At 42.0% G+C, this 13,894-nt stretch overlaps 1 protein-coding gene across 1 annotated transcript in view; it reads left to right on the plus strand.

Moving 5' to 3' along the window:
* The window catches only part of LOC135505069 (ras-related protein Rab-26-like), a 128,852-nt gene that overhangs the window by 75,132 nt on the left and 39,826 nt on the right, over window positions 1–13,894 (plus strand). Inside the window, exon 5 of the mRNA XM_064924133.1 lies at window positions 8,781–8,833. Within this exon, the coding sequence (XP_064780205.1) occupies window positions 8,781–8,833 (53 nt within the window). The remainder of the gene's footprint in view (window positions 1–8,780; window positions 8,834–13,894) is intronic.

The raw sequence follows: 13,894 nt of genomic DNA on the forward strand, positions 1-13,894 counted from the left end.
AATGAACATAGAGAACAGTGTGATACAGTATAATGAACATAGAGAACAGTGTGATACAGTATAATGAACATAGAGAACAGTGTGATACAGTATAATGAACGTAGTGAACAGTGTGATACAGTATAATGAACGTAGAGAACAGTGTAACAGTGTTATGAACGTAGAGAACAGTGTGATACAGTATAATGAACAGTGTGATACAGTATAATGAACATAGAGAACAGTGTGATACAGTATAGTGAACAGTGTGATACAGTTTAATGAACATAGAGAACAGTGTGATACAGTATAATGAATGTAGAGAACAGAGATACAGTATAATGAACGTATAGAACAGTGTGATACAGTATAATGAATGTAGAGAACAGTGTGATACAGTATAATGAATGTAGAGAACAGTGTGATACAGTATAATGAACATAGAGAACAGTGTGATACAGTATAATGAACATAGAGAACAGTGTGATACAGTATAATGAACGTATAGAACAGTGTGATAACGTGTAATGATACAGCATCTCTCTCTCTCTCTATTTCTTTTTTTCTTTCTCTCTCTTTCTCTTTCTTTATTTCCTTTCTTCTGCCTACAAGCCTTCCATACTGCAACTCTAATAGGAGACGTGCCGCTAGTCTCTTTGTTTGTCAGTGCTTTCTGGGCTGGGGAATGTCACTTTTATCATTGCACTGCACCGGAGGAATAGCGTTGTCAGCTGGTCTGTGAGCACGGTGTGAATGAGGGCTTGTGGATGCTTGCTTGTGCCTCTAATGCAGGCCAAACTGTTATGAGTGGGGCTTGATGTGGGACCTGATGGAAGGCGTGGCACACGCATAGATAGAGAGAGAAAAAGAAGAGGAGGAAAGGATGGAACAAAGGGAAATGATTGAGCGTTGGTGTTTATTGTGTTCTGCCCACCATTAGAGTTGTCCTCTAAAGTCTTACCTCTCAGATGAATGTGGGATATTTTTAATAAAATACAAATCAAGAATAAGAAACTATTGAGGTGATTGATAGAGATTAAGAGATACATGTAGTGGGGTGATTTGGAGTATCACAGTTTGGAGCGCACTCGGGTACTGTCGCTGCATGATACAGTGTGTCCAACCACTCCTCTCCTTTTCTGGCTCGTTGTCTCCATCTTTAGTTGCTCCTCTCCTCCCTAATGGCGGCCTATGCATCCTTCTCAACAGCAGCCCCAGGAGAAATATGTCATATCTCAGGGGGACCGGGAGAGAGAGAGAGAGAGAAGAATAGGCCTCCTGCTCTACTGCATATTAAACCAGGACGTTCAGGTCACTGGATGAAGGACCAGGGCTTTATTATATTGGAAGTGAACCTTCCAGCAGAGTATCCTCCTCTACTACCCTGCCTCTCATTTTCTCCATCACCCTTGTTTATCTCCCCTTCTCCTCTCACGCTTTCTCTCACTTTGTGCCCCTCTCTCTCCTCTCCTCTCTCCATCACCAAAATGGTTATCTGAAGACAGCAGCTCCATTCAGAGGAATTAGGAATGCAGTTGTCACAGTGATTGATCCATTCTTTCCGTGATCTAAACAGACACTCACCAGAAATCAGAATGTGTTATACAGGTGTATGATTTTAATATGATCGCCCTGTTGCAGGAGAACTTTCCTGCAAGTAGTGTATTTGAGGTTTAAAAAGGGTTTGGAAGTTTGTAATTTCAACGTTCAAATTTCAGACTTGATTTTCCCTTACGGATAATGTATTAGATAATGTATTAATCCCTACAAAAATTTCAATGAATTAAAATCCACATATTAATTTACATTTCCTGTTTCTGCAAGATTATTTTCCTGCTGTAGCAAACCGGTTCAAATTAAGATCCTACATCTGTATACATATTGAAGTGATATCCCTTGTACTGTAAGGTGCTAATTTCTAATGCACGTTATTCTTTCTAAATTTGATCTTAGTCTGAAAATGAATGAATCAAAACTCATCAGTACATTTTTGCTTGTTATTTCACATCCCTGAAAGCTAAAATATTGAAAGATGTTGGTAAAATGGGGATTAAGATTTGATTACTAATTCAAAGAAGTCGTAGCGGTTATCAGAATGGGAAAAAGAATTGTTTTGTGAGGATGTTTCCATTATGAATTATGCTGATGATTACCTGTTGATATGCATGTGGGTGGTGATGACTTGGCACTTCTCAGAGTTCCAGACACAGGCAAGCAGGCACGTACACTCAACGCATGCACAGACAGATACACAGACAGATACACAGACAGTCAGACGGCAGCATTCTCTGCCTGTTTCACTGGGTCTCTTCTGGATCCTGGCATCCACTCACACACCCTTTAATCACCGTCACACCGCCCTAATCTCTCTATAGGAAACAGAAAATGGGTATACAGCTGTCAGTATCAAGCGCAAAGCATCCATCTATTCACAATGGACAGGCCTGGCTCGTGGCTGGAATTTTACACTGGGTTGACTACAGGATGCTTGTCAGAAGTTTTTTTCCTTGGATGATTTAATGGCAATACATTGTTGTATGTGGGAATGTTAGATTAGCTGTGGCACCTGGCAGGTTATTTACACTGGGTTGACTACAGGATGCATGTCAGAAGATTTATTTCCTTTCCATAATTTAATGGTAATACATTGTTGTATGTGGGTATGTTAGATTATCTGTGTGTGTTGTGCAAATGATTACTGTTTGAACCCCGACCTGCCACTGTTGGACATTTCCTTAATGTATCTTGAGACACCATTACTCCCTTATAGAAATTCCCATGATTTAAAAATATTTAGATCCAAGCTTTAGAGGCTGCTGCCCTATATACAGTACATAGACATGGAAATACTGGTCAATTTAATAATGTACATGTACAGCTGAAGTTGGAAGTTCACATACACTTAGGTTAAAGTCATTGAAACTCATTCTTCAACCACTCCACAAATACCTTGTTAATTAACAAACTATAGTTTTGGCAAGTCGGTTAGGACATCTACATTGTGCATGACTGTCATGACACAAGGAGAGACCCAGATGCAGACACAGGAGGCAGATGTTTGGAGTCTTACAGTATTTATTAATACAAAAGGGTAAGGCAAGAGAATGGTCGTGGACAGTCAGATGGGTTAAAACCAGTTCAGAGTCCAAAAGGTACTGAAGGGCAGGCAGAATCAAGGTCATGGCAGGCAGGATGATCAGGCAGGCAGGAACGTAGTCCAGAGTCAGGCAGGGGTCAGAACCGGGAAGACTATCAAAAAGAGAAAAGCTGAAGGAGTACGAGAGAAACACGCTGGTTGACTTGACTAACATATAAGATGGACTGGCACAGAGAGACAGGAAACACAGGGATAAATACAGTGGGGAAAATAAGCGACACCTGGAGGGGGTGGAGACAATAGCAGAAACAGTGAAACTGATCAGGGCTCGACAATGACACAAGTCATTTTTCCAACAATTGTTTACAGACTGATTATTTCACTTATAATTCACTGTATCACAATTCCAGTGGGTCAGAAGTTTACATACACTAAGTTGACTGTGCCTTGAAACAGGTTGGAAAAATCCAGAAAATTATGTCATGGCTTTAGAAGCTTCTGATAGGCCAATTTACATAATTTGAGTCCATTGGAGGTGTACCTGTGGATGTATTTCAAGGCCTACCTTCAAACTCAGTGCCTCTTTGCTTGACATCATGGGAAATTCAAAAGAAATCAGCCAAAAGATTTTAGACCTCCACAAGTCTGGTTGATCCTTGGGAGTGATTTCCAAATGCCTGAAGGTACCATGTTCATCTGTACAAACAATAGTACACAAGTATAAACACCATGGGACCACGCAGACGCCATACCACTCAGGAAGGAGACGCATTCTGTTTCCTATAGATGAACGTACTTTGGTGCGAAAAGGTCAAATCAATCCCAGAACAACAGGAAAGGACCTTGTGAAGATGCTGTAGGAAACCGGTACAAAAGTATCTATATCCACAGTAAAACAAGTCCTATATCGACATAACCTGAAAGGCCACTCAGCAAGGAAGAAGCCACTGCTCCTAAACCACCGTAAAAAAGCCAGACTACGGTTTGGAACTGCACATGGGGACAAAGATCGTACTTTTTGGAGAAATGTCCTCTGGTCTGAAACAAAAATAGAACTGTTTGGCCATAATGACCATTGTTATGTTTGGAAAATGGTGAGGCTTGCAAGCCGAAGAACACCGTCCCAACCGTGAAGCACGGGGGTGGCAGCATCATGTTGTGGGGGTGATTGCTGCAGGAGGGACTAGATGGCATTATGAGGTAGGAAAATTATGTGGATATATTGAAGCAACATCTCAAGACATCAGTCAGGAAGTTAAATCTTGGTCGCAAACGAGTCTTCCAAATGGACAATGACCCCAGGCATACTTCCAAAGTTGTAGCAAAATGGCTTCAGGACAACAAAGTCAAGGTATTGGAGTGGCCATCACAAAGCCCTGACCTCAATCCCATAGAAATTTATTGACAGAACTGAAAAAGCGTGTACTAGCACAGAGGCCACTAAACCTGACTCAGTTACACCAGCTCTGTCAGGAGGAATGGGCCAAAATTCACCCAACTTATTGTGGGAAGCTTGTGGAAGGCTACCCGAAACGTTTGACCCAAGTTAAAGAATTTAAAGGCAATGCTACCAAATACTAATTGAGTGTATGTAAACTTCTGACCCACTGGGAATGTGATGAAGGAAATAAAAGCTGAAATAAATCATTCTCTCTACTATTATTCTGACATTTCACATTCTTAAAATAAAGTGGTGATCCTAACTGACCTAAGACAGTGAAATTTTACTAAGATGAAATGTCAGGAATTGTGAAAAACTGTTTAAATGTATTTGGCTAAGGTGTATAATCTTCGGACTTCAACTGTATATACCGTATTCTATTCTACCGTATTTTAGTCAATGCCACTTCGACATTGCTCGTCCTAATATTTATACATTTCTTAATTCCATTCTTTTGGGTTTGTGTATTGCTGTGAACTGTTCGATACTACTGCACTGTTGGAGCTAGGAACACAAGCATTTCGCTACACCAGCAATAACATCTGCTAAATATGTGTATGTGACCAATAAAATTTGATTGGATTTGACTAGGAACACCTGGGAGCAACAGTTTACCAAACTTTAGTTCCCTTGAACCTCCACCGGAACCTTCCCCTCTTCCTCCCACTGTTTCAGGAGAGTTCATTTGATTGGAGAGGGATTTTTAAATTTTCTCCTTCCCTCCCTCATCTGTTAGAGGCTGAAAAAGACTGCATTCAGACATGGTCTGGTCTGTTTTGGTCTGTTCTGCTTTGGTCTGTTCTGTTGTGGACTGTTCTGATCTGGTCCTTTCTGTTCTAGTTTGTTGGTCTGTACTGTTCTTGTCTGTTCTGTTCAAGGCTGTTTTATTCCAGGAGACAGACCCCCCCCCCCCCCACCACCACTGGTGGTGTGTAAAAAGCCATGGCTGTGTTATCAGTGAGCGAAATGGAGCAGGCTACGGCTTCCTTCTCCCCAGCCATAAGTTAATTATGCACCCTTCATGGAATTGTTCCCCCTCCCCACCCCCCTAAAACTAAAACAGAATAAATTAATTAAACCATAAATAAATTGGGCGTGAAATGCCATAGGGAGCTGTGGAGCGGGTTGAGGGGGGAGGGGGAGGGGGTTGGATGGATGGAAACATTCATTCCTAATTGTTTTGAGGAAAGGAGAGTCTAGCTAAGTCCGTTTGGAGCAATTTCTTGTAAACCCTTATGTGAGGTCAAAAGTTTTGACACACCTACTCATCTAAGGGTTTCTTTATTTTTACTATTTTCTACATTGTAGAATAATAGTAAAGATATCATAACTATGAAATAACACAGCTCGGCACACTCTTGGCATTCTCCCAACCAGCTTCATGAGGAATGCTTTTCCAACAGTCTTGAAGGAGTTCCCACATATGCTGAGCACTTGTTGGCTGCTTTTCCATCACTCTGCAGTCCAACTCATCCCAAACCATCTGAATTGGGTTGAGGTTAGGTGATTGTGGGGACCAGGTTATCTGATGCAGCACTCCATCACTCTCCTTCTTGGTCAAATGGCCCTTACACAGCCTGGAGGTGTGTTAGGTTATTGTCCTGTTGAAAAAAGACAAATTTCTACCGATTTAATGTCCATTGCTTGTGTTTCTTGGCCAAAGCAAGTCTCTTCTTCTTATTGGTGTCCTTTAGTAGTGATTTCTTTGTAGCAATTCGACCATGAAGGTCTGATTCATACAGTTTCCTCCACACAGCTGATGTTGAGATTATGATTTTTTTTCAATGCTGATACCGATTATTGGAGGATCAAAAAAATCCGATACGAATTAATCGGCTGATTTTTTTATATATATTTGTAATAAGGACAATTACAACAATACTGAAAGAACACTTTTATTTTAACTTAATATAATACATAAATAAAATCTATTTAGTCTCAAATAAATAATGAAACTTGTTCAATTTGGTTTAAAAAAAGGCAAAAACGCAAAAATCAAAAAGTATTTTAGGTTGTAGTTATTATAGGAAGTATAGGACTATTTCTCTCTATACCATTTGTATTTCATACATCTTTGATGATTGGATGTTCTTATAGGCACTATAGTATTGCCAGCTTAATCTCGGGAGTTGATGGGCTTGAAGTCATAAACAGCGCTGTGCTTCAAGCATTGCTAAGAGAGGAAAGTGCATGAATGCTTACGAGTCTGCTGCTGCCTACCACCCCTCAGTTAGACTACTCCATCAAATATCAAATCATATACTTAATTATAACATAATAAACACACAGAAATACGAGCCTTATGTCATTAATATGGTCAAATCTGGGAAACTATCATTTCGAAAACAAAACGTTATTCTTTCAGTGAAATACGGAACCGTTCCGTATTTTATCGAACGGGTGACATCCATAAGTCTAAATATTGCTGTTACATTACACACCCTTCCACAATTTGGGAAAATCTGCGTCCCCCCTAATTTGTGCAACAATCTGCAGAGTTCACTGCAGTTACGTGTGCTGGTGCCACTCAGGCAGTTTTAAATTATTGATTGAGGAACTCTATGTAGTTGAATGTGATTTGCTTTTATTAAATATGTTTATTTTGTTATTGTATGTTGAGTTATATTGTTTCACACACATATGTGTATGTTTTATTATTCTGGTTTTTATTGTAATATATACAGGGCTCTCTTGTAAAATAGATTTTTAATCTCAATGTTTAAATAAAGGTTAAATAAAATGAAAGACGTGCAAACTAGTACTCGTCACACTGTCTGTCTCTTGTCATTCAACGATGCTCAATGAACCCAAAGGCTCGTGGGTGGTGACACAAACCGTTACACTTCAGACACTGTTATTCTGTAGATACATTAACTTGGCACTATTTAAATGGACAGTCTGGTGAAGACGGAACACGTTTGTTCCATAACGTCTTTGTTTATTCACTCATTGAACGTTTTATGTCTCTTGCTCGTTAAAATGTGTTTTTGTCTAACAGTTGGTTTTACAACATAGCTAACCAGGTTAGCAAGCATGGTGTTTTTCTTTTGACTGCGCACAGGTCCTGCAAGCAATGATGTTGTCTTACCGAGGTGCTTTGTGTGCAACCCGCACGCCTGCTTCTTTTTACTTGTGGATGGCGACTTCTGGAACACGCTAAAAAGTAACTTGACACTGTGTTGATCAGTCAGCACAAAGTTGAATCATAATGACAAGAAGAAAATTGCATAATTAATGCACGAGTTTAGCGCTAGAAATTGCTCTGGATCTTCTAACAGCGACGCGTCTGTTCTGGTGTGTGCATGTATTATAAATTAGCAGCATGGCAGTTTTCACAAAGTTCCCAAAGTTTGGTGTATCTAACTGGCTATAATAGCAGCCAAGGACGTCCACTATCTTGTCTGTGCTCTGATTACACACAAGTTTTCTGGTCAGCAGTTTAAGCAGATGATTCCAGCCATATGCGGTCTAAGATTTGTCTGAAAAGTTGTTAGCATTGACAGAAATGCTACAAAAAGGTAGCATATCATTGGTTTTTATTGGACAGAAATGTGCACGTGAGCGGTAAAACTGTGAATTTAATCAAAACTGTTGCACATACAAACGTATTTAGTCTAAATTGATCTAAGTCTAATGGTCTCCTTATTGATGCTGTAGCCTCATTTTAATCCAACGTCTAGAATTTGAGATATGTTTGACATTTCTGACGTCCCTCATGCTCACCACCCTGAGGCGAAGAGTGTGTTGTGTACCTCCAATCAAGTTCATTTGTGAATTTTCATCGACATTGGTGCCATAGTGGCTTAGATATGATGGTGGGGAATTTAAGATTGAGCTTCAACCAATGCATACTATAGTTGCTTATGTAAAGGCTGTCATGTAACTATTGTGTATTGACTTCAGAGGTGGAAATGACATTATGAATGTTATGTATTGATGAATGATGATATATCACTGTGGTTCAGGCCATCAGTGGGCTTTGTTTACTGTGGTTGAAACATGATCATTTTGGCTCGGCTGATTACATATTCAGAATTTCCAACCGCAGATAGACAATCAGGTTCTGCACTATTCTATATTCTGTTCTAATTTCATGACATTGCGCCAAAAATGTATGATCCATTTAAAAGGTTTTAAAGGCCACAAATGGAAGTTTTCCTTTGTTTGACTTTTACTTCCGGTCAAGTCTTATGATAGTGATTCTCGTGGATGCCATCCGTAGATAGCCTGTTGATATGCTCTGTGTCTGTGATCTCTCCCCAGCTCTCCTCTTGCTCTACGACGTCACTAACAAGGCCTCCTTTGACAACATCAAGGTAAGACTTGGTCCGGTGTCAAGTCCCGTCTGTGGGACAGATCTTTAACACTGCATAAAGGTTCTCCTTTTCTTAATCTTTCCCACCTCTATATATCTGCCATTGTCTAACCTGCGTCATCTTATGGAACACCGTTTTTTTGGCTTGGCAAAGTTCCATAGTCATCCCTCCATTCACTTCCTTTATTTCTCTTCCATTGACCTCTGTCATCCCTCTGCCGTCTCCTTCCATGTCTCCCTTACCGTCCATCCTATTCAATCCCCTCCTCCTTCCTCCGTCTCTGCCTCATCTAAGTGCCGCGGCCTCTTTCTCCCTCTATTTCTCTCCACCCTGTGTGATGTGAGGTGACGTGTGACGAGCTGGTACCATTAGCTGTGTAGAAGAACAGTATGATGGCGCTGTCTTGTTTTGTATTCTACCGTTTTGAAATAGAGCCCATTGTGAGGTCAGAGTTGGATCTGATGACCATGATGATGATGAATGGAGTGTGTAGATGCAGATCACAGGTAATTATTTTCCAAAATGTTGGAACAGATCTGTCAGGACACAAAATGGTGTCATCTCTCCGCCGTTGCAGGCTGCTCTCTGATGAGACTGTGATCTGGAGGACATTTCAGCCGTAATCTTTTCACCCCCTCAGTCTTCTCCACAGCAATGTTAGTCCTTTGATGAACCTTAACGGGCAAGAAGTCTTCGCGACAGGGGGGTTTAAAGAGACGTGGGCTGTTAAATGGCCTCAAATGGTGTGTAGTCATCAAAGGGAAGCTATGTTCTGTAGCTGCGGAGCCGTCTGTTTCCACTTGTGGAACTGCAGCTGGTTCTCATACAGGAGATACGCAGGGCCCTAGAAAGCAGAGACAGTGTGATTACTCTCACATATTTTGTCTTAATCGGATCAACAGCGCAGGTTACTTACTCTCAATTCGGCTGGCATTGATGAAGACCGTAATAATGGCTATTTATGCAGCACATTCCACCAGGTTATATAAAGGGGAAAGCATCACATTCACCACAAATGTGTAGCACTCGTTTATTAATGTGTAAACTTGTTCCGTTGAGCTCAGTATTACTATGAAATGAATTTGTATATGTTTGTATTTTTCCTTAAAATGTATACGGTTTACATGTTTTGTGTTGAGGTACACTACCAGTTAAAAGTTTGGACACACCTACTCATTCAAGGGTTGGTTTTTTGGGTGATTTTTTTCCTACATTGTAGAATAATAGTGAAGACATCAAAACTATGAAATAACACATATGGAATCATGTAGTAACCAAAACAAGTGTTTAACAAATCCAAATATACTTTATATTTGAGATTCTTCAAAGTAGTCACCCTTTGCCTTGATGACAGCTTTACACATTCTTGGCATTCTCTCAACCAGGTCCTGAGGAATGCTTTTCCAACAGTCTTGAAGTAGTTCCCTCATATGCTGAGCACTTGTTGGCTGTTTTTCCTTCACTCTGCGGTCCAACTCAACCCAATTGAGATGGTTTGGGATGAGGTCGGGTGATTGTGGAGGCCAGGTCATCTGATGCATCCTTCTTGGTCAAATAGCCCTTACACAGCCTGGAGGTGTGTAGGGTCATTGTCCTGTTGAAAAACAAATGATAGTCCCACTAAGCACAAAGCAGATGGGATGGCGTATCGTTGCAGAATGCTGTGGTAGCAATGCTGGTTAAGTGTGCCTTCATTTCTAAATAAATCACAGACCAGAAAAGCACCCCCACACCATCACACCTCCTTTTCTATGCTTCATGGTGGGAACCACACTTGCAGAGATCATCCATTCATCTACTCTGCGTCTCACAAAGACACGGTGGTTGGAACCAAAAATCTCAAATTTGGACTCATCAGACCAAAGGACAGATTTCCACCGATCTAATGTCCATTGCTCGTGTTTCTTGGCCTAAGCAAGTCTCCTCTTGCTATTGGTGTCCTTTAGTAGGGGTTTCTTTGCAGCAATTCGACCATGGAGGCCTGATTCATGCAGTCTCCTCTGAACCATTGATGTTGTGATGTGTCTATTACTTGAACTCCGTGAAGCATTTACTTGGGCTGCAATTTCTGAGGCTGGTAGCTCTAATGAACTCCTCTGCAGCAGACGTAACTCTGGGTCTTCCTTTCCTGTGGCGGTCCTCATAAGAGCCAGTTTCATCACAATGCTTGATGGTTTTTGCAACTGCACTTGAAACTTTTAAAGTTCTTGAAATGTTCTGTATTCACTTACCTTCATGTCTTAAAGTAATGATGGTCTGTCGTTTCTCTTTGCTTATTTGAGCTGTTCTTGCCATATAATGGAATTGGTCTGTTACTAAATAGGGCTATCTTCTGTATACCACCCCTACATTGTCACAACACAACTGATTGGCTTAAACACATTAAGAAGGAAAGAAATTCCACAAATTAACTTTTAACAAGGCCTTCCAGGTGACTACCTCATGAAGCTGGTTGAGAGAATGCCAAGCGTGTGCAAAGCTGTCATCAAGAAAAAGTGTAGCTACTTCGAAGTATCTCAAATCTAAAATCTATTTTGATTTGTTTAATAGTTTTTGGTTACGACGTGATTCCATACAAGGCATTTTGTAGTTCTGATGTCTTCACATTTATTCTCCAATGTGGAAAATAGACAGAATAAAGGAAAAGTCTTGAATGAGTAGGTGTGTCCAAACTTTTGACCGGTACTTGTATCTATTTTTCCTTTTCACTGTAAACTCCCTCCTCCTTTTCATTCATAGACAATACATCACTATCACATTTCTGTTTATTTCCTATCTGTCCGTGCTGCAGATGACAGTATGATTACAGATAATCAACCACTCACATTTGAATTTGGTGGATCCCAACCTGCTTATCTCTCCCAAGATACTATGCCCATCTACATCCTCAACATGGAGATTCACCCACATACTGGAGTATAGTTCGTGGCAGCATTTACATTTCAAGCAGATGCTGTTTCATACTTCAGAGGCATGTGTGTTGAGAGAGACGTGGTGGGGTTTGGTGCAGGTCCACCTGGGGCAGGTTGAGAGAGTACACCTGTTCAGCTATTCTATACGTAGTGGCGCACACACACACGCACGCGTTCACACACGTCACAATGCAGGCATATACATGTTAATCAATGGTAACCACAGTGATTGAAGTGCAGAGAATAAAGGCCATGGTTGGCAGATTGTGTGTGTGTGTCTGTGTGTGGGTGTGTGTGTGTGTGTGTGTGTGTGTACACTTGCGCACGGCCAAGTGTGTGGGAGTAACCAGCAGAGAGTGCAGCGCATAGTGCCACGAGAGGTTGAAAGCATTTCGGAAAGCAGGACCGAATGCACTTAGTGAGGAACAAACCACCTAGTTTATTACACTAGAATTCTATTGCTTATTACCTTACATCTGCGGGGGAGCTATCCCCAGGGCAACCATCAACTTGTTTTATTCAAATTAGTTTTCACTTTGGACTTTTTCTTATCATGTGTAACTATTACACTCTAAATGCTTCTACACCTGCATTGCTTGCTGTTTGGGGTTTTAGGCTGGGTTTCGGTACAGCACTTTGAGATATCAGCTGATGTACTAAGGGCTATATAAATGGATGTGATTTGAATGGATCTGGGTCATGGTACAGTTGGATGTTTCATTTTGGTGGGTCAACAGAAAGTCTTTCTCCATCCTACACGATAATTCATGTACATTCTGCAATAGTATTGTAGAGTATGTAATGCATATGCTTTCTTTGTGTTACCATGTTCACAACACCATAGCCGTGACGGGATGCTGGAGGGGTGGGTTCGTCAGGGCCACAAAAATCCACCGCCTTTCATCCGGTCTGTTTTTACAAGCACTCCACTCGCAATGACCATCCCTCCATCGCTCTCTTTCCCTCGTCTCTTTCTCTCATCTCTTTCTCTCTCGCTTTCCCTCATCTCTCTAACCTCTAACCTTGGAGAAAAGAATACATATGTTGAGAGTTGAGTCATCTGTAAAGACGTGAAGGGCCTTCAGAGCTCTGTTAGTTTGAATGGATGGGTTTGAAGAGGGACCTTGGCAAGACTGTCGGGAGATTGGAGACTGTCACTAGCTTGACCTGGTTTGCACCCACACAATTTTGTGAATTTGTGTTAGTGTGTTTTTTAACTGTATCACAATATTAGGTTCAAGAGAGCCACAGTGTGTCACGCCGGTGTGTGAGGAGGAATCAGGCGCAGAGAGTTCCACAGGGAAATGTACACTTTAATGCAGCACAAAAGCCAGGCCCACAACACAGGGCGCGGAAATAAATGGACCACCCAAAACACAGGGTACCAAGTCTAGAACACGAACACACCTAAATAACGCACACGCGTAACACAAGAATAATCCTGCACAAAACAAGGGCGGGGTAAACGTACTTTAAATAAGGAAGCCCATCAAGCACACAAACAGACACAGGTGCAACTAATAAGACAAAACAAACAGACAAACGAAAAAGGGATCGGTGGCGGCTAGTAGGACGGTGACGAGGACCACCGAGCACCGCCCCAACAGGCAGGGGAGCCAACTTCTAGTAGGACGGTGACGAGGACCACCGAGCACCACCCGAACAGGCAGGGGAGCCAACTTCTAGTAGGACGGTGACGAGGACCACAGAGCACCACCCGGACAGGCAGGGGAGCCAACTTCTAGTAGGACGGTGACGAGGACCACCGAGCACCAGCCGAACAGGCAGGGGAGCCAACTTCTAGTAGGACGGTGACGAGGACCACCGAGCACCGCCCGGACAGGCAGGGGAGCCAACTTCTAGTAGGACGGTGACGAGGACCACCGAGCACCACCCGGACAGGCAGGGGAGCCAACTTCTAGTAGGACGGTGACGAGGACCACCGAGCACCAGCCGAACAGGCAGGGGAGCCAACTTCTAGTAGGACGGTGACGAGGACCACCGAGCACCGCCCGGACAGGCAGGGGAGCCAACTTCTAGTAGGACGGTGACGAGGACCGCCGAGCACCGCCCGAACAGGCAGGGGAGCCAACTTTGGCGGAAGTCGTGACACAGTGCATGTAAACAATATTTTACACTCAAAATAAAG

Source organism: Oncorhynchus masou, chromosome 18 (genome assembly GCF_036934945.1).
Source record: "Oncorhynchus masou masou isolate Uvic2021 chromosome 18, UVic_Omas_1.1, whole genome shotgun sequence".
NCBI classification, from domain to species: Eukaryota; Metazoa; Chordata; class Actinopteri; order Salmoniformes; family Salmonidae; genus Oncorhynchus; species Oncorhynchus masou.